Raw genomic sequence first — 20,380 nt, forward strand, 5'->3', positions numbered from 1 at the left:
GAACAGAAAGTTAAAATCATAACGGAGCCAGACGCTGCAGGACCCGGGCTCTCACGAAACGGGATTCAAAGAGGAACCTCGAGTAACGTCTACATCTGGCTTTTAAGGTGGAACTAAGGAGAGGCTGGAATAAGGAACAGGTGTGGGGAATGAGGTAGAACAAGGAAGGGCTGGAGCGCCCTTAAGAGGAGGAGTTGCGATCATGACACTCTCCCACTCCTCTGAGTCCCAGCAGAGGCTGAGAGGGGTTTTTATTGCAACCTGTTGGAGGATTCTCAGCGTCTGCCATGGCTGGATGACTGAATGATTGTCTGTTTGCCAATAAGAAAGGGCATCATCTCTGCTTTCCCATGCTGGCCAGTCAGTCACCTCAACCATCCAACCGTTTTCTAACCTCTTCTTCCAATTCAGGGTCACAGGGGAGCCAGAGCCTGTCCCGGAAAGAAACAGGCTCAAAGCAGGGCACACCTGGTGAGAATGTATTTTATCACAATGGGGCTGTGACTTAAGTTCCTCAGGCTTTATTCTTCAGCAGCATTACCACTGAAGGAGCACTGTGTGGCCATTTTAGCTCTCTCCCCTGCTTTAGCTCAGATAATTGTTTGCATTACTTTACATGCAATAGACGTCAGACGTACTGGTCTATGATTGCTCGCATCAGTTGGGTCACCCTTGTGGATGGGTGCTACATTAGCAATTCTCCAGTCCCTGAGTCAATCAATCAATGGCTTCTGAAGAGCATCTCTCGTTTCCTTGAGTACAGCTGGGAAGATGCCATTGAGCCCTCTGGATCTACTCATCTCGAGTGTTTCTGTTAACCAAAACATTTCTCCCTCTTCTATGCCGATATCATCCAGTGGAATTCTTTCCTTGCAGTGCTCGAGGCCTGTTGTTGACCTCTTCCTCAATGAACACCTGAGTTTAGTACATCAGCTGTTTCCCTTTCCTTGCCTAGACATTTACCATGGTTTTCCCAGCTACATTTTATTTTACCCATAATGGTTCATTTACTGTTGTAGTGCTGACAGGACTTCTAACTCCTCATTTGAATTCCACTGCATGATTGCTCAGCATCTGTCTCTTGGCCTTTTAATACCCTTTTAACCTGCTTATTTAAGAGAATACATTTACAATATATTCTCTTTACCGTACATTCTCCTTCTTTTATTGGGTTTTCATTTTTTTACTACTCCGAAGGGATGTGTTTTAATCCTTTTTTCGAAGGACTTGCTTTTCTCTTCTATTTGCAGGTGAAAAATAAGCAATAATCACAACAGGTACAAAATCTACAGTTGTCACTAACATTATTGGTAGTATCGGACGTACGGTACCAGGAGAGAAGGTTGCAGCTTTCTTAGAAGGTACATAAATTAAGAGTTAAAATTTCATTGAAAATGGTTAAAATTTCATGTGCATTGTCCTGGCAAGCAGTAATCTTAATAAAAATCAGCTCCCGGATATGATGAAGAAAAGAAACATCCCACTATGATAACCCTGACAAGGAAATGAAATTGTTAGTGTTAGTACTGGGATATTAAATATTTAGGTATTAAGAGGTCACCTAACAGGTGACGGTTAGTGTGATACATGAATACGGGCAATTTGTGTGTTTTGCAGACTGAACAACACAATCTGAGCTTCTGAAATGGAAACAGAAGTGAACAAAACACTGGTAAAATGTCACCACACTTCCGCAAAAGAGAAATTAGAAAACAGGTCAGCTTCTCCAAAATCTAGTTGAATCCTGTCAGGGCTTATCGCTGCCGGTGCTGTTATTTTACAGTGGTGAGCTGACGTGCCTCTCAGGAGCGAGTATCCTGCCAGCTGACTGACAGCGGTCAACTCGCTGGACCTCAGTCCGATGACATCACAGAGTTTCCCCTGAGTCAGCCAGCGTCAGCACTTCCTGACAACTTCTCACAGGGGCAGGGAGACACACAGCCACTGAGCAAACTGGGAGCCCTGCCAGCTTCCTCTCAGGAGTGGGCGGCTGATCCAGGGCCTGTTGTTTCAGACTCCACAGCCTAGCAGATTGACATCCCTGCCCAGGAAGCAGAGGGAGCACAGACTGAAAAGACCCACATGGGTTAATAAACAGTCACCTTGTTCATGTCTCACAGTGGATCCTCTCTCCTGTCAGGCAGGCCTGGAACACCAAAGAATAATAATAGCATTCCCTACACTTATACTGTATAACACTTTTCTGGACACTCCACTCAAAGCACTTTACAGGTAATTCGGACTCCCCTCCACCACCACTATGTAGTCCCTGACTGAATGATGTGACAGCAGTCATAGTGCGCCAGTACTCTCACCACACACCAGCTCTCGTGGGGAGGAGAACAGAGTGATACATGGGGATTATTAGAAAGCCATGATTGGTAAACAGGGTAACACGCCTACATTTTTCAAGAAACATCCTGGAATTTTTACTGAACACAGACATTCACAAAATCTCATCCCAAGGACAGTGTCTTTTTACAGTATAGTGTCCCCATCACTATACTGGGACAATTGAACCCACATAGAAAACAGGGTGAGCTCCCCCTACCAGTCCCACTCACACCACTTCCAGCAGCAACCTTAGTTTTTCCCAGGAGGTCTCTCATCCAGGACTGACCATGCTCACACCTGCGGAGCTTTAGTGGGCTGCCAGTTGTGAGCTGCAGGGTGATAGAGCTGCTGACTGCCAAAAGGTAGGAAGGTGAACTTCATGGACTTTCAGTGGATTTAAGAAATCTGCTTTGTTTTCTCTCCTTTCCATCATAAGACTTGCCAGTTTTATTTCGATCAGTTTTATTTCCATTAATCAATCAATCCATCCATCCGTTCATCCATCAACCAATCCATTTATCAATTGACCAATCTATCAGCCAATCAACCAACCAATTAATTAAGCAATAAATCAATATTGTGTTGGTATAGCACCCTTAACAACAAGCCGACACAGAACACTTTACAAGTGGCAGTATATACTGGGGCCAATTACAAGCAAAAACCTCTAACAGCTACTAATAACTACTTTCCATACATCTTCACAGAACAACAGCAATATACAAGTTTCCACAAATACATTTTGCTAAAAATAATTGGTGATAGAAAAATTGTAATTTATGGGGAATTGGTAAGACACCATTGTATTTCAATGGTGGAGAGATAAGGGCACCTCCTGACCACAAGAGGGCGCTGTGGCAGCTGTTTTCTGGGCTTCACTTTTGGGCCTGACCTTGAGTGTGATTTTGGATTATAGCACAGGTGGGTGTAAAATAGCCACAGGTTCAACATACCAAACAAAAAAAGTCAATCCTGTTTGCAAGTCCATTTTATTTTCCACTGAAATGAATGTTCTATAACAGGTGAGAGCACAGCTTTTTATTTTATTCTTATAGGCCATTAATCTGGAGAATCTCCCTGGAAGATCCTAGCTCTGAGACATCAGATTAAAAGTAATCAGAGGTCAGTAAGGTAGTCAATTGTTTTGATTGATGAAACAACTGATTCAGTACAATAACTAGGCTACCAAGGAGGGAAGATCATAGACTTCAGCCTTATTTAGGATTTACAGGGCAGGGTCACATGTAAACACGAGAGGTGTAGAAGAAAAGGGAACAGTACACTTTTCTGTAGTTGCAGTTTGTCTTTAATCCCTTGTTTTTTCTTTCTTCAATACATGTGTTACCACTATCCAGCTCTTCCAGACATTCAGCCACCAGCTGGAGAATGGAGATGAATTAGTCCAAGAGCAGAATCAAAGCCAAATATTTACTGCTACATGTAGACAAGAAGCGAGAATTAGCATTCATTTCCACACCAGTACTTTTAAGAAGTATAATTTGCCTCTCAGTACTAGGGCCCTTGGTTCAATTCCTGGGGTGCTATTTGTGTGGTTTTCGTATGTTCACGTCGGTTTCCTCTCAGAGTCCAAAGACAAGCCAGTAGGTTAGCTGGAATCTGGGGATACTGATCTTGGTCTGGTGCGAGTGTGTGTGTTTTCTGTCTGTGTTTCTGCCCTGTGATGGACTGCTGTCCTGCGTGTCCTGCCTTGAGCCCGTTACTTGCTGGGACAGGCTCCACCTCCCCCACAACCCTGAATTAGATGGAGTGTTAATAAAATAGATGGATTGCATTGGGGATTTCTGGCCTTGAGGGGAAAGATTATTTCCTTGTAATGCATTATGAATGTGGAGGTGTCTGTTGATCTCATCCCAGGATGCTATAGTAAAATTTGGGAAAGCATTCCATAGCTCCAGGGATTGAAATTTGTCGATACACGAGTCTCTTTTTACCAGAATATTAGCTGTGGGCTGACAGCAAGTGGAAACAGGAATCTCCTCAAACAAGAGCTATCCTGCAGACCTGATGATACGGCACACTGCATCTTGCTGATCTGCCAGACAGAGGACTGACTTCACCATGAATGTGCTGCTTAGCTTGTACTCAAGCCGTCAGTAATTATATAGCTTGTAATCAGTCTTTAGGGGTATCTGACACAGCTTACTGAAGGTACTGAAGTTATTGCCTGAGCATCACACCAAATATTACAACAGAAGACAATATAAACTGCAGCTACAAATTTAAATCTTATGGCCAGTTATGCTATGATATGAGTGCAGATCTGTATGTAATGAATATAACAATACAAGGGTAGCAAGCTTGGTAACTCACAGCCTGTCCTGGTATTGTAGGATGCATTCACTCAGGAACAATTTAAAGGCTCCAATTCACATAGCTAGCAATCTTTTGAATTGAATGAATCACATCGCATTGCATTGAATTAACCTTGATTGCTCCTAAGGGAATTTGTCTTGCACATCAAAAAATCCCATAAACATATAACACAAGATGTTTAAAACAATAAATAAACTGGAAAACAGCATTTAACTATACTTCCGCATCAGAAGCTGCAGTAATATTATTGTTGTTGTGGAAAATTCTTCATTGGAGGAGCAGGACACAGTTTTGTGCAGATCCAGTTTCTATTGAGCTCAATATGTACAGCAACACACGTCATGTCTGCCCCACAGAACACAGACGTTTGTTTCACAGTCGGGGTGCTTGTCCTGTTCTTTGATATGTCACTACTTCTAGTCCTCTCCTTTGAAATATAATAGCGGTCATTTCGCTTGTCGTGTTGCCTGTTGCAGGGGTTGTCCTGCTTCATGGCTTGTTGACGGGAGTTGGTCCTGTCCTTTGATATATACTGTAGATTAAGCTGCTGAAGCAAGTCTACTTTATTCTGCCTGAACGTAACTTTCGTTGAGGGCTGAATTAACAGATCCCTGCAATTACTCTAATAGCTTCCACAGTTTGGGTAAGTAGTAATATCGAAGTGCTGGATATATGCAATATGTACATTTACACCCTTCAATAAGGTTTTACGTCCCCCTTCAAATGTTTTAAACGTAGCTCTCTAACAACACAACACAACCCAAAAAGAGGTTTCCAACAATACACTGTTTACTGCAGCTGCTGCAAGAACTCAGACTGGTGTGAAATTGACGTTTAGGCCTACAATATGTATAATATACTGTGTGTTTATGTGCACATTGCAAAAAGTAATGAAATAGCCCATACGTCACCTCTCACCAGGTCTGTGGTGAGTCAGCAGTTACTGCACTCTCTGCAGATCCAGTTACTTTGGCAGACTGCCTGGCGAGCTTTGTTCTGTAAAGCAGTATCAGTGTTTTCCCACTCAAAGGCTTAGGAGTTTTTTACAAGCTGAAAACAAGGAAAAAACGGGGAATTTCCACAATGCAAATACACACGTACACACGTTATATTTTTAGAATCATAAAGGAAAGAGTTTTGGGAACAGAGGGAAACGCTGGTGTATAATGCTAAATGCTGTGCATACTGTGCCATGCAAAAAGTTCCAGTTCTGTCTCTTCTGACCACACAACCTTCTGCCACACATCTGTAGCAGAAAGAGCAATTAAATGTTTTTTTGAAAAACCCAAGCGAGGTTTGAGATGTTGTTTTTCAGAGAAACGGTCTCCTTCTTGTCACTCTGTCGTACAGACCAGCTTTGACCCACAGGGATATTTTCTCCCATCTCTGACACTGAACTCCACAGCTCTTTCAAAGCATCCCTTGGACTCACAGAGTATTCCTCACCAGTTTCCTCCTCGCCCAGCTGCTTAGTTTGGAGGGACATCCCAATCAGCCAATATACTTTCCTCTCTTAATGATCAGTTGTGTTACTTGTCAAAGTACGTTTGTGCGCCTGGGCTAATATAGGTTTGTCATAGCAAAGAAGGTGAATACTAATGTTGACTAATGTTAATAATGTCAGCTGAAAGGGTGTTTGGTGGTATAGTGATTCGCATTGCAAACTTCATAGCAGTGGGGCTCTGGGTTCAATTCTGAACCTGGGGTGCTGTCTGTGTGGAGTTGATATGTTTTCCATGTGGATTGATATGTTTCACATGGGATTCATCCCACATACTAGTAGGTTAAGTGGCTTCTAGGGAAATTGGTCTTCAGCGTGAATGCATGCCTTCCTGTCTGTGTGTCTGTCTTGCCTGCGATGGACTGTCATCCCATCAAGGGTGAACACTGCCTTGCGCCCGTCGCTTGCTGGGATAGACTCTGGCTCCCCTACGACCTTCAATTGGAAGACGTGCTAAGAAAATGGATGGATGGAGTGGTCTTCATTTGCTTAAGCTATGATTTCTGTCCTCTTGTCATGAGAAACATCCTTCCCAGAAGTCTTTGCATTCACCACATATTTAAAACTCTTCATCTGATTGAATGAAGTTCTGTAGGAAAGGAAGGACTTGGGCTTTTTCTGACATGACTTTGTTGTAAAAACCAGTGACTTTGTTGCATGTCAGTTTAATACTGGATTAGGTCAAATTGGTCAGTGGGGTCACTGTTATAGGATGTGCCATGTTTATGTTTCAGTGGAACACTGTGTAATAATAAGAAATCTGAATTTCTTGAATTCCCTAAATATTACTGTAAATATGTAAACTCTGAGGTTTCACCTAACAAAATAAGAATGGTTGCAAATGTCAGGAGGTCTTTAGGTCCATGTAGCCTGTTTAGATTTTATGTTTTATATATATATTACGTTCTCATTGTAAAACACCCTAAAAAGACCTGTCAAAATTAGACAGAAAAAAATAGTGATTAAATAATGTTTTGAACACACAGGTTTGTGTCCTTCGTTGTGTCGTTGACCGCTGATTTTACTGCAAAATGCTCTCTCTCTTCAAACACCATGTTGTTTCTAAAAATCATTTTCAAATGCTTTTTTATTTAATGTGTTGATAAATACAAGTCCGGTTATTTTGTGGTTCATAAAAAACACAATTTTGATGTATTATTCTACCTTTCTCTAATATCAGAGTGCACACTACTGTGGGACAACCTACAGCACATCTAAACATTTTTTATGCCTCAGTTGAACAGACAAGTCAATTAAGAACAAACACTCGTTTCTTGAGGCCAATTTATATATATATAGTGGATGGAATTTTATCAGATTGAGTTACCTTGTTTAAAATACAACTGTGCCCCTGGGATTTGAACCTGCAACCCTCCATTACAAAACCCAGGACCTCTAACTGATATGGTAAATATTTATTGGTCAGCTATTGTAATTTCCCAGTAAAACAGCATATTCATTTCCCAAAAGTTAAGTAATCCTCTGTAGTCAGTCGTATTTTTTTCCTGTATTAACCAATCCTTTCCTGTTGGACTAGCTCAGCCAAGACTCGGAAATGTGATTGTTTTTCCTGATTAACTAGATCAAATACAAATCCTGTTGAGACCTAGGGTGCTACAGGGAGTTTTATTTTAGCACCGGAAAGACCTAGAACAGATTGTGTTGTTGTTTTTTTACTGATTTAGATAATACTTTTTACATCAATAAATCACTTGAGAAACGTTTTCAGATTTTCAGAGGCATTTCCATTTGCTTCCTTTTACATCACTTTTACCGTAGGACATCTGTTACACATTATGAAAAAGACTGAAATGTACAGTATCTATTGTTTACAGATGCTCTTCACAGGGATAAGTTCAAAGAAAGATGCAAAAAACGTTTTTTTTTCTTTTTCAAAAGACTGTACAACTGGAAACAAGCGCTCGGTTTAATAGGTAGGATATTTCTAATTTAATTAGACAGAATAGAAAAATGCCAAGGCGTTTACTGGGGCTTAGAAAATAATGCGCTTGCTCACAACGCTTGAAAGTCTCGCTTTTATATCTTTGGGATTCCTGCGATCAGGTGTGCCGGAAGCAGTGGTACAGTATGTTAGCCTACAGTGCGCGCAGACGAGGTGATGACAGCACCATTCTTTGCTGAACGCATTACATCACGGTTGAGCGTTACTTGACCTTTCTTGAGGTTTCACTGAAAGCGGTACAAATCGGTTGGAGCGGAAGTTGCAGGAGTCCACGCTAATCCTGTTTAACGTTCATTGTTTTTTATTCCTCTACCGCAGTTAAGGTGGATCGGAGGTGAATGGCTTCACGCCTGTTCCCGTCTCAGTAACGGAGTGCCTCTCTATCGCTCTCCTAGTTGACGGCGCCCGTGAACTATCTCATTTGGTTTGAGTGTTTGGTTTGCTCTGATCCTAACTCGGGAGAGCCACGCGTGACACGAAGAAACGAGACAACCAGAGAGGAACGAATCAGATTAAACAGAAGTAAAACCTAGCCAGCCAAGTGCGGAAAATTATTACATTTGCAGAGTACACAAATTAATATTAAATTATAACATTTCTCAATTTTGGAATGCCCGCTGTGGGGGAATGTAAATCATTTAAGTGTTTCTCTGTATCTAACTGACTTTGAAAGTTATTTTCCTGTAGCTGCAAACCGAGTGCTGACGAATTTGTGATGAGGAGAAAGGCGATTTATTTATTTTTTTAATAATGAGAAATAGTTCATCAATCAAACTCGATTGTTTCCTGGATTTATAGGGGATTTTCTTTTCGGCGCCTAAAGATCGGATTTTTTTTTTTGTTGGGGAATTCCACGTGCGCGAGATTTCTGCTTTCTGTCAGTACATTGATTTGGGCGTTTGTCCCGTGAATGATGTAGTTTCTAGGGTATTTGGAAGTTGGTTCACCGCAGAAAAAGAAGCCTATTAGCAAAATAAAATCTGGCTGGAGTCTCTTTTGTAAAACTATTGATTTTTGCAAGCAGTGATATCGCGCACGATGGGTTTAATAGGCCTGCTCTATTTTGCGAGGTGTCACATGCTCTTAGTTTCTTACAGAATTCGTGGTGCTTACCGGGTTCATGCGACATGGTCCTACTGGCCCAGTAGAACTTCTCTGCGCACATTTAACGTTAAACGTATTGTAACGCTTACGGCCGACAGGTACTGTGTAAGAGCCGGCGTACCAGAGCAGGTGACGTCGCCGCCCTTCCCTGTGATAGCAGGACCACAGCTACTGGGCTGTAACACGATCTCTCTTTGGCTCACCGGGCTGGGTCCCTGCTGAGGACGATGGGGGGCCGACCTAATGCGGCAAGGGCGCCCGCTTGAGCCCCCGTTGCGTTACAGTGTTTTGCTGAAAGTGTTCATCCCCCGCCCAGCAAAACAGGCTGAGCTAGGACACTGTTTCTTCCTCTGCAGGGACTCGAATCGGGTCAGTCCTGACGACGGTTTTACAAATTATTGCTTCGCCTTTCCGGATGGGGTCGGGGGTCAGAGGTTGAAGCTCTCTTACTGCCTCCATCACCAGTAAGAGGTCGGGCGGAGAATCGGGGAAATTATTCGTCTCTTCACGGCACCTTGGGGCGCCTCGATGGGGAGAAATCCCAGGCTGCACAGCGGTGCTCCTGCTTTAAACTCTTCAGAACAACGGTCAAAGTCTTTTTAAATAAACGTCATGTTAACATTTGCTGGAGAACTTCAAGGGACTCCTCTTTACACTTACACCCATCCATTTTATGTCCACTTCTTCCAATTCAGGGTCACACATACAGAACAGAACAGACAAGCACGCCCTCACACCAGGACCAGTTTTCCCAGAAGCCTACCAGTATGTCTTTGGGCTGTGGGAGGAAACCTACTGTACCTGAACAAAAAGAGGGCATACAAACTCCACACAGGCAGCACCCCAATTCTGGAATTGAACCCCGAGCTCCAGCACTGCAGGGTGGCGACATGATTGTGCTACCATGATGTTCTCAGCAGGGCACTGTTAGAAAACTAAGCAATGGGGAGCGTTTGGTTTTAGCTAATCTGTCAACAGAAAGCCTTTGGAAAGGGTACTGTTGATTCACAGTGTACATTCTGTTCTATCACCATTAGACTTCATATTCATATTCTACACAGGCTTCGAGATAATGTGCTATCCAGCTTCGAAAGACATGCTTGCAGTTTAAGGACCTCTACACTGTATTTTCCATGTAAAACCCTTCTACTATAGTCAAGTTCATTTCCGAAATGTAAGAATTTATTTTGTACCCAATGCATAGACGAATATGAGATCATGAAAAAAGGTTACAAATCTGAGGTCAGATAGTTAGTCATATGTAAAACTGTAACACATATGCATTTCTGGACCATAATGTTTTTATAAAGGAAATATCAAACATAAAAATAAATTGGCCCAAATTAAATTTTTAATACAAAGAGGGTGGTTTCGAGTACCTTTTGACTGTTAACATATTAGTACAAACGACAACTCTGCATTTACCTTAAGATCTTTGGTATTTCCAGAGGGCTGGTGGTTGGGGTCCTATAGCTAACTACTGCTAATTTATTGCTGCAGGCCCAAGTGCTTAGGAAATGACCCTGATGCGGTTCTACTGGTCTTTACACAGCACGAGTATTCACACAGACAACTAAACCAGAGGCCAAGACTGACATTAACACCTCAGTAGGAATAGGGGCAAGACACCTCCAGGAAGTCTGATGTGATAAAAGAGCTCATTAACTGCAGTCTTTTCTCCAAAGATTAGCTAGAGAATCACCTCATAATCACTCAAGAGTTTCTGGGGCATCAGCATTAACAACATGACTGAATACTTTCACCAGGCTCCCACTGTACCATTCTTTTACATCATTCTAATGACTTACCATTACCTTGGAGCTAAAGTCTTCTACTGCGTGTAGCAGACGTTAGCGATGGTATTGACTATAGAGCGATGAATTTCGAGCCCACTTGAAAAAAGAGCGGAAGTAAAATCATTATTTTTCAACATCTAGACCAGGTGTTTAATTTCATAGAAACCATTCTTAAAATGCTAATAACCCAGCTCCATGTTACACATCAGCTCATATAAAATGCTGTTGCCTTGCGTTGTAAGTTGTGACAGTTAAGTTTCTGTGTCCGTTTTTGACCTAACCAAAGGTTGACACATAACGCAGACAGACAGGGAAACCCTTTCAGAGAATGAACTGAACTTTAACAGGTACGTTGTTTTGTCTGTGCTCTTTTTAAGCACAGCGTTTCTCGGGATTAGAATAAGGAAATGCGGTTCCATCTTAAAACCGGCGACTTGAGGCAAGCCAACAGAACTTGGCTCTGTTTTGTTTGGCAAGACGCTCTTCAGTCAGGTTGTCTGTTGTCTGCCGAGCGGTGAGGTAATTTTGCTATGGGCGGGTGGTGTAAGTACTCGTTGTTGGAACTACCTTTTCAAAACCCTCCCTCGCTCGCTCGCCCTGCCCTCCTCCTACCACACTTTAAAAAAACGCGAAAGAGCTTCAGTTCCAAAGAGAGACACGGTCGGAGCTGCTGATACTACTGACTTGTAGAGGCTGCCGGAACGATGTGCACTGAACTTGAATGCGGGATCTGCTACCGAGCGTATAGCACCGGTCGCCGCTGTCCCAGGGAGCTGAGCTGTCGCCACACTTTTTGCGAGAGGTGCCTGTTCACCTTAGCCCTCAGTCCCAAACACCTCTCAGTAGAGGACGAGACCCGGCGAGAGGACCCCCGGTGCGACACGGCGATCATTGTCTGCCCGCTTTGCCGGCGTTCCACGTCGGTCTCCAGCCCCTCCGGCGTCCGGCGAGAACTCCGGGTGGACGAGGCGGTTTTGGAGCGGATGGAGGTGGCCGGGGTGCTGCACGGATACGACGGTCAAAGCGATGGGGAAGACGCCGAAGAAGAGGGAGCGAGTGATGCTCCTCCAGAAAGAGACCCCTGTGGCACAGCCGGAGAAGAAAGCGACGCCCCCCTGTCCAGAAAAGGCAAACTCTGGAGGTCCATCAAGCGCTTTTGGAAGAAGTGCGCGGGCACTAGCAGCGGCACACAGCGTGGAATCCGTAAGTAGCCGCGAAATGTCCGAACTGATTCCACGCAGTGTAATAACACACAGATACAACTCCTCCTGGCTAACTGCGAGAATATGCCCACTCTCGCTTGGACTAGCTTACATCACAGCACTAGCTGTACAAACGCAAACCGATCATTTGGATGCCATTTATAACTTCATTCTAAGTTATGAGTTCCTCGAGTTAGGCTATAATGCTCAACACATAGAATCCTGTGTAGGCTTTCTAAACGAGGTATCCTTTTTCACAAGGTTTTTCAGCTAAGAAAATGTTCATTCATTTGAAATAAGGGCGGGTCATGCGAGAGAAAGAGTTGTGAGTTAATGTACAGTAGGTCCTACTATAGCACAGAAACTTTGGACCTGTGACGTCAGTGTAGATGGCATTCGTGATATTTTATTAACAATTTTCTAATGGTAAAACATTGCGCCGTCCCTGCTTGAACGGGTTGTGTAAGTATACATACGGATATAAGAGTTTTAGCTCCTCTGTGATACATTTATGACATAAATAGAAGCGTAGGGATTAAATAATAAATACTAAAATAAAGCACAACCGGACAAGCCCGCGTAGGCGTACTCCTGCTTCCCAATTTCTATATTTGTTCCAGAACAATAGATCTGTGGTTTAAATTTTAAAATTAATCTCACGGTTTCTCTGTCTCTACAGACTGCACATCGGAAGACCTGAAGGACATAGCACTGATGACCTGCTACACGATGATGTGAGCGTGCATAGGCTGATCACTGTCTCCACTACGCCGCACAGCACCTGTCACAACACGGTTTTCTAACCTGTGGTGAAATATGCACTAGAAAGCGTCCTGGAGATATGCCTGGTGGGTCGGGACTGTTTGCGCTATAGCATTGCGTTATTTTCTTTAAGGCAGCTGTCAACCGTTTTCAGTGTTTCAAGCTCTCAGAATGAGAATGTTAAGTACAGATACTCACAGGAAAGTGGGATTCTTCAGACTGGCAAGACAGCGGTATAATTGTACTACAATCAAGTCAAGTTAAAAGGTTAATTTAAAATGAACTAAGAGACAAGAAACAGAAACTAACCTTAATTCACATTTTCAGAAAAATGCATTTAGAAATTACCGTGTATACACGTAAGCACTATTTTTTTAGAAATGTTAGTAAACGCTGGCTCTGTATAGTCTAACAGAAGTGATGTACAATGCGAAAGGGTCCGACTTTATTTGATAACAACGACCTAAAGCCTTGGGGAAATATTGAACATCCACACTAAAAGTAATTTTAAGAAAAGTGGTATTTGAGTTAGAAGCGAATCTTCCATTGTGTTTGTGTCCTTAATATCCCAAACGTTAACTGGCAAGAGTTCATGATGTACGTGCACATTGCTTATACTTCAAATGGCAAGTTTGAGAAGGTATCTGTGTGCACTAGTCAAGTAGAAGCCACTGAAACCCAGTGGTATTTATGTCTCCCGTGGGCAAGACTGCTTATCGTGTGCTGAAATGTACGCTATGTTTATTCAGACATACGGGGAAAGCCAGCCGCGAAAGTAACATGACGTCAACGCCGACCTTTAGTCTAAACTGTGGAATGTGCAAGGATGACGTTGAGGAGAAAATCTAAACGTGAAAGCTGTGAGACTGGTTTGTGTGGTCTTGTCCTCCTCTTTGTGTCATCTTGTTTTATAGATGAAGCATTGTTTGACAAGTATGTAATTTAAGTTACTGTATATAGGTATCGTAATTTATTTTGTTAAAGGTGTGTGCAGCAATATTTGTATTAGCTAAATATAATTTTGTAATAAAAATGTATTTTTAAAATATGCCTACGTTGTTGTTGTTATTATTATATGGATTTTAATATTACAGCGCCAAAGTCCCGTGCGTCTTTGAGACTGGCGCTTTCGGCAAAACCCGTTGCTCTGAGCGTTGCTCTGGATACCCGCCCCATACGAGGAAAATCATCCATTTCCTACCCGCTTCATCCTATACAGGTTCGGCCATTTCTCGTATCCAGACCAGTATCCCCTGGAAATCTGTTTCCAATTCCCGGAGACTCACGCGCTCCCCAAACCTTTCCAAAACATCTATTGTATGTTTGTTCCTTCGGGTGTTTTGTGAAGGCCAAGAATGACCAATATTGCCATTAGTTTTCAGAACACTTCATGAATATTCGAGGAAAAAACAAAACCAAAGATCACTTCAAACCAGCCTTGTGCCCGTGTCTCCTAATTTCATGCCTCATTAAATTGTTTATTTTTGTACCAGCAAACACTTGTGTTGTTCAGCACTGTAGAAGCCATTTGAAACCACAAAGGCTGAGAATGACATGGAGCAGTTTGAAGGTGCTTAATTAATCAATTCAGCATATCCACACAGGTTTATCAAGGTCCAGAAGTGCTCATTGCAAAAACATGTAGTATAATATACTCCTCATAATTCAAATTGTTCAAATGCCAAGAGGATGATGTCAGAGCTCAGTTTGAGCAGGTGCTGACCGGGTTCACTGTAGTCAAGATCTGCGTTAGTTTGATCTGGAGCTGATTTGGTACTGCACTGTTAGGTTTAATTTAGGAAATGATCTAGCTTAGCCAATACACTAAGGTTGATGTTGTCACACATACTGAAGCTTCTGAATGGACCTACTAAAATGCATCAACTCAAGAAAAAAGTATGGGACACAACCAAACTCTGAAACATAGCGTACTGTAACAGCACACATAGCATGACTCATAAGAGTTTTATGGTAAGAGTGGTTTCATGTAAAAAATATGGTCATTATCTTTTACTGAACAATACTGCACTAAACCATCACTTTATCTCAATCTGTATTAGGAGAGTGTTAGACTATGACAATAATGCTGTGAAGGGAATTCTAGAATGTAAGGAGTTCCATGTCATTTTAAAAACAAATACCTCTTTTTAAGACTTTACTATTACTTCTGACCAGAGCTATATCCTTCCATTTTCCAACCTCTTTATCCAATACCAGGGTTCATGGGGAGCCAGAGCCTATCCCAGCAAATAATGGCCAGAAGGCAGGATACACACTGGACAGGATGCTAGTCCATCACAGGGCAGACACTCAGATACAGACACACATACACATTCACACCAGGCCCAATTTTCCCAGAAGCCCAGTTAACCTCTCAGTATGTTTGTGGGCCATGGGAGGAAACCCACATGAACATGGAGAGAACATACAAACTCCACACAGATAGAATCCTAGGAATCAAACCGAGGGCTTCACTGCTGTGCTACTGTGCCACCACCAGAACTTGATCATAGCCAGTAATGTCAAGGCATACTGTATGTATCACAAAATCATATTACAGCTCATTATTTCCACTTGCTATTGTATCTGAGATTCTCCTTCTGTAAAAATGGGTAAAACTGACACTTGCACTGAACATAGCAAGTTTTCTGACTCCAAAAAGCAACATACTGTATCCTTCTTTAAAAACACTTTATCTTTTAACTAAGTTAAAAAATAAAAGTCATGCTCAATGTTTAACTTATTGATCTGAAGTTAAATAGCTATCAGGTTATTTAGAGATATCTTTACCACACACCACTGTGGGAATGTATGACTTAAGGTGTGGGCTTTGCCTTTATGCATTCATATCACGCCTGGCACCAAATTGCTCAGGCTGCTGCTTGTGAATGTGACTCCAACCAGCTGGTCTGCACAAGCCACAATGCAGAATTCAGCCAGAACGATGTCTGTGTTCTGATTCACTGGGGCCTTTCTAAGAGCCCAGTCAGAACAGCTGTGCTTTGCACAACTTAAAAATACGTGGGTTGACTGCACTGATATCCATGGGGCATGAGGTGGAAGATCATATGGAGACCTTGGGACTGATCACAAGCGTTGCTCATCCGCATGAGATAGGAAGCATCTTAAACTAATACCATATACTGCTGCAGAAAATTCACAACAAGCACAAAAACTGCAGAAGATATATTCAAGAAAGTAACGACTGATTAATTACGACCGGGAAAGTAACAAAAGGAAGAAAAATCTTCAGGGTGATGATGTCATACAGCACCTTTTTGTATTTTAATATTACGTAAAATAGGGAATACACGAGGAATAAAAACAGCGACCCGTGTTTCTCTTGTAACGAGACCAGCTGTACCGCGACATTGCGCAGACCACACCTGGCAAGCCTCGCCACCGCCACGGTTGTATTTTAAACCGTGCAGTTAGTCATACATTCCGGCCTGTTTGTTGCTAAGTTTTAAAACACTCCCTTAGTAACCGCGCACAGGGAGGCCCGTGACCGCCCACAGAGAGGGAGGCGCTGTGAAAACTGTTTGAAAACAAAACATTTGAAGATAATAAGTTGGGAAAACTGACACACCTAATCTTCAGCAGTTTTCAGCTCCCTGATAAAAATTAGAGAAATTACACCCCACTACAAATGTTACAATGTACATTTTCGAAAGTATTGATTTATTTCTTTAGCGACTGAGAATAACGTGCTGTGTAGTGTAGTTCGGGGCCGTGGTGATTATTTTATTCACAGGTAGTGGCTAAATCTGAACTTTATAACCCTTAAAGAGTTTTACGTGCATTTTCACATGTTGCTGACTGAGGTTTTTATTATACCTCTTGTGACCTCTGGGGTGTTTTATCGCAGTCAATCCATTGGTTTCGGATAATTAGGCTGTTTAATTATACTGTCTTGCCAGTTCTGATAGTCTTTTTTTATTCACTTTGCACTAACAACAGACATAAATTGTAACCTTTGCGGTACGGACTGGGAGAGGATAATATTGTAACGCATACGGCCATCAGGGTGTGTAAGAGCAGGTGACGTCGCCGCCCTTCCCTGTGATAGCAGGACTACAGCTACTGGGCTATAGAGAGATCTCTCTTTGTTCACCGGGCTGGGTCCCTGTTGAGTGACGTAGGTGTCCCGGGTTCGAGCCCCCGACGGTGCGGGGCCGACCCAATGCAGCAAATGCGACCGCCTGAACCCCCGTTACGTCACAATATTATTGTCAAAAAACTAATTAAGTAGTTTCTATTCTGAGTGAATAAAACATCAATGTGACATGTATCCAGACATATTACCAACTATTTATTGGTGTTTACATCAAATTGTTGACAAATGTTGTCATCTTTCAAAACTACAAAACACCGTAGTTCAATATCAATGCGTGTACTGTTTATAAAGGGTTAGCTGACGAAAAAAAACTTTTCTTGTAGTACGAATGGTTTAAATTGCTCTCGATGTTCTGAAGAACATTACAATCATTTAAACAGTGTGTAAAACACGAAACAAGTACTCGCACAAACACGAAAAAAATATTATTTTTAATATGCGTATACTTTAAAGGTTGAAGTAAGACGTTGTTATGCAAGTGAACGCTCAAAACCTACTAGAAGTTGATAATATTACCATTTTATGCACCCTTGGAGAGATCCTGATCCGCATGTTTTATCGGAGCTGTAAACAGTGAGAATTGATAGGGGCAGAAAAAAACTGCTTGTATTGACAAAGTAAAGCTTTTCAGGAGCAGAGCTGGGGACTCCAGACAGACCGGGGGCGCAGCTCTCTTTCTCCGCTGTCTGGGAGACAAGCCAGTTAGCCACCACGCCCCACACTACCAGTACAGGCATGAACTTCCCCTCCCTCAGTACTGACCGGAACAAAACGGCCTGCAAGATGTTTGTTTTGGCCTAGAACCTTCCTTGTACTGTCTTCGGCAATGTAATATTTTGGATATCGCACAATCAGGCACAAGATCCAGGATATCACAATGACATAGACAGTACAGGTTTCTTGGCCGAAACTACGGAAAAAAATCATTAAAACCCAATTTAGACTTTAGTGAAACAATATCTTACGGAAAAGGATCAGCAGAAACATTGAACTATACAGTACTTACAGTGTTGTACAATATGAAAGAAATAGCGTAGGGTTTTGCCTGTGGCCGGTTAAAAAACTGTGCAGTCTGCTTTCGTCTGTTTTGATGGATGACAAAAAATGTTGCGTGCTGTGTGGTGGTGACAGTTCAGACCTCTAAATTAAAAAGTGCCTTATTAAACGCATGTTAATTGGGTGAAGACATAATATTAATTTAAACTGCTTGTGTTGGGTAAAACTGTTCATCAATATTGGGGATTCTGGGGAGGAAACATTAGAAAAAGAAATAAATGGAGAAGTATATAATAATAATAATAATAATAAACTTTATTTTATATAGCGCCTTTAAAGGTGGCTTCTCAAAGCGCTTTACAGGATGACAATAACAATAAATAAGAAGACTACAACAATAAATAAGAAAATTTCACAAGACAGGACACAATTATAATTACAGCAATACAACAATAACAATAGAGGAGACCGTGGAAGATGGTATTAAGAAGAGCAGAGGGGTGAAGAATGGAACCAGTTAAGTAAAGGCTTTTCTGAAAAGGAGGGTTTTGAGTCTGGATTTGAAGGAGTTTAGAGAAGGTGACTCTCTAATATCCTTGGGCAAGGAGTTCCAGAGCTTGGGGGCATAGCAGGAGAAGGCCCTGTCGCCCATACAATGTAGACGGGCTTGGGGGACAGTAAGGAGGGCAGAATTTGAAGAGCGGAGGTTGCGAGGTGGGGAGTAGGGCGATAAAAGTTCAGACAGGTATTGAGGTGCCAAGCCATGTAAAGCCTTGTAGGTGAGCATGAGGATTTTAAAGTCTACGCGGAATTTGACCGGAAGCCAGTGCAAGGACTCCAGGATAGGAGTAATGTGAACACTTGCACTAGATCTGGTCAGGATTCTGGCTGCTGAATTTTGGACATACTGCAGCTTGTTCAGAGTAGATTTAGATACCCCAGGGAGCAGAGCATTGCAGTAGTCAATTCGAGAGAATACAAATATGTTGATCAGCTTTTCAGCCACAGTTAATGATAGCATAGGGCGTAGTCTTGCGATATTTCTGAGGTGAAAAAAAGATGTTTTGACAGTATGCTGTACATGTGGGTCGAATGTTAAGCCAGAATCGAATATAACCCCAAGGTTTTTCAATTTTGATTGGAGCTCAAGTACAGAGCCATCTACAGACAGGGTTACAGGACTGGCTTTGCGAAGTTGATGGGGGGTACCAATAAGCATGACTTCAGTCTTGTCACAGTTAAGATGAAGGAAGTTTTGAGTCATCCAAATTTTTATGTCAGAGATGCAATTAGATAGAATAGAGACAGCCACATCAGTGTCGGGTTTGGTATGGATGTATATTTGAGTATCGTCAGCGTAAAAATGAAAGCTGAGGCCATGTGATCTTAAAAGCTGACCAAGTGGGAACATGTAAATGCTGAAGAGCAAGGGGCCCAGTATTGAGCCCTGAGGGACACCAGACTTGACAAGACCAATTTCAGACCTGTACCCATTGAGAGAGACAAAGTGACAGCGATCAGTGAGGTAAGACTTAAACCATTTGAGGGCAGTGTCAGAGACTCCAAACACAGTCTCGAGACGAGAAAGCAAGATGTTATGGTCAACAGTGTCAAAGGCAGCACTGAGATCAAGAAGGATGAGTATGGAAAGAGAACCAGAATCAGAAGCTATTAGGAGATCGTTGGTGACTTTGACTATATCGATGTCTCGTTGTGTTCTCGAAGTTTCCGAGAGTTTTTTTTTCTTGGAAACTTTGGGTTTGTTTCTCAGACAGGAATCTAAGGCTTTTTGGGAAAACGGGAAGATGGATCCTTATACACACTGTACATATTAAATCAACGGACTGCACCTGAATTACCCTTTAACCAGAACTGCGAGTTTGTCAAAAACAAGATGTTTTGTTCATTGTAGGCGCAATTAGAATCTTTGTGGTTTGGGTCTGAGGAAACCGAATGTAAATACAAGGGAACTCCCTGCCTAGCAACATCAGACAAACAACGCGCGTTGCCACGGAAGTGGGTCGATATTTATCAGTACAGGCTGACAAAAGTATCTGGATACCAGACTGGAAATATCGGTTCTAATTACTTCTCATGCTGGACTTGTAAAACAGTCAACAACAAGGCCCTTTGACAGCCATGCCAAGGGATGACAACAGCTTTTTTTTTAAAAAATTCATCGTTCTAAAATTCCCAGTTTAAGGTGTCAGCTTTATTGCAGAACTGGTTCCCATTAAAACCAATACACACAAGTGCACGTGTTAAATCAGG

At 42.2% G+C, this 20,380-nt stretch overlaps 1 protein-coding gene across 1 annotated transcript; it reads left to right on the forward strand.

Moving 5' to 3' along the window:
* The first annotated feature begins 11,659 nt into the window (after nucleotides 1-11,659).
* LOC148672671 (RING finger protein 227-like) lies at nucleotides 11,660-14,046 on the forward strand. The gene is made up of 2 exons (XM_088628508.1): nucleotides 11,660-12,235; nucleotides 12,914-14,046. The coding sequence occupies exons 1-2, from the start codon at nucleotides 11,737-11,739 to the stop codon at nucleotides 12,970-12,972; spliced, it is 558 nt and encodes a 185-aa protein (XP_088484634.1). The 5' UTR covers nucleotides 11,660-11,736; the 3' UTR covers nucleotides 12,973-14,046.
* Nucleotides 14,047-20,380: the final 6,334 nt, after the last annotated feature.

Source organism: Lepisosteus platostomus, chromosome 4, assembly GCF_059453375.1.
Source record: "Lepisosteus platostomus isolate fLepPlt1 chromosome 4, fLepPlt1.hap1, whole genome shotgun sequence".
Lineage (NCBI taxonomy): Eukaryota > Metazoa > Chordata > Actinopteri > Semionotiformes > Lepisosteidae > Lepisosteus > Lepisosteus platostomus.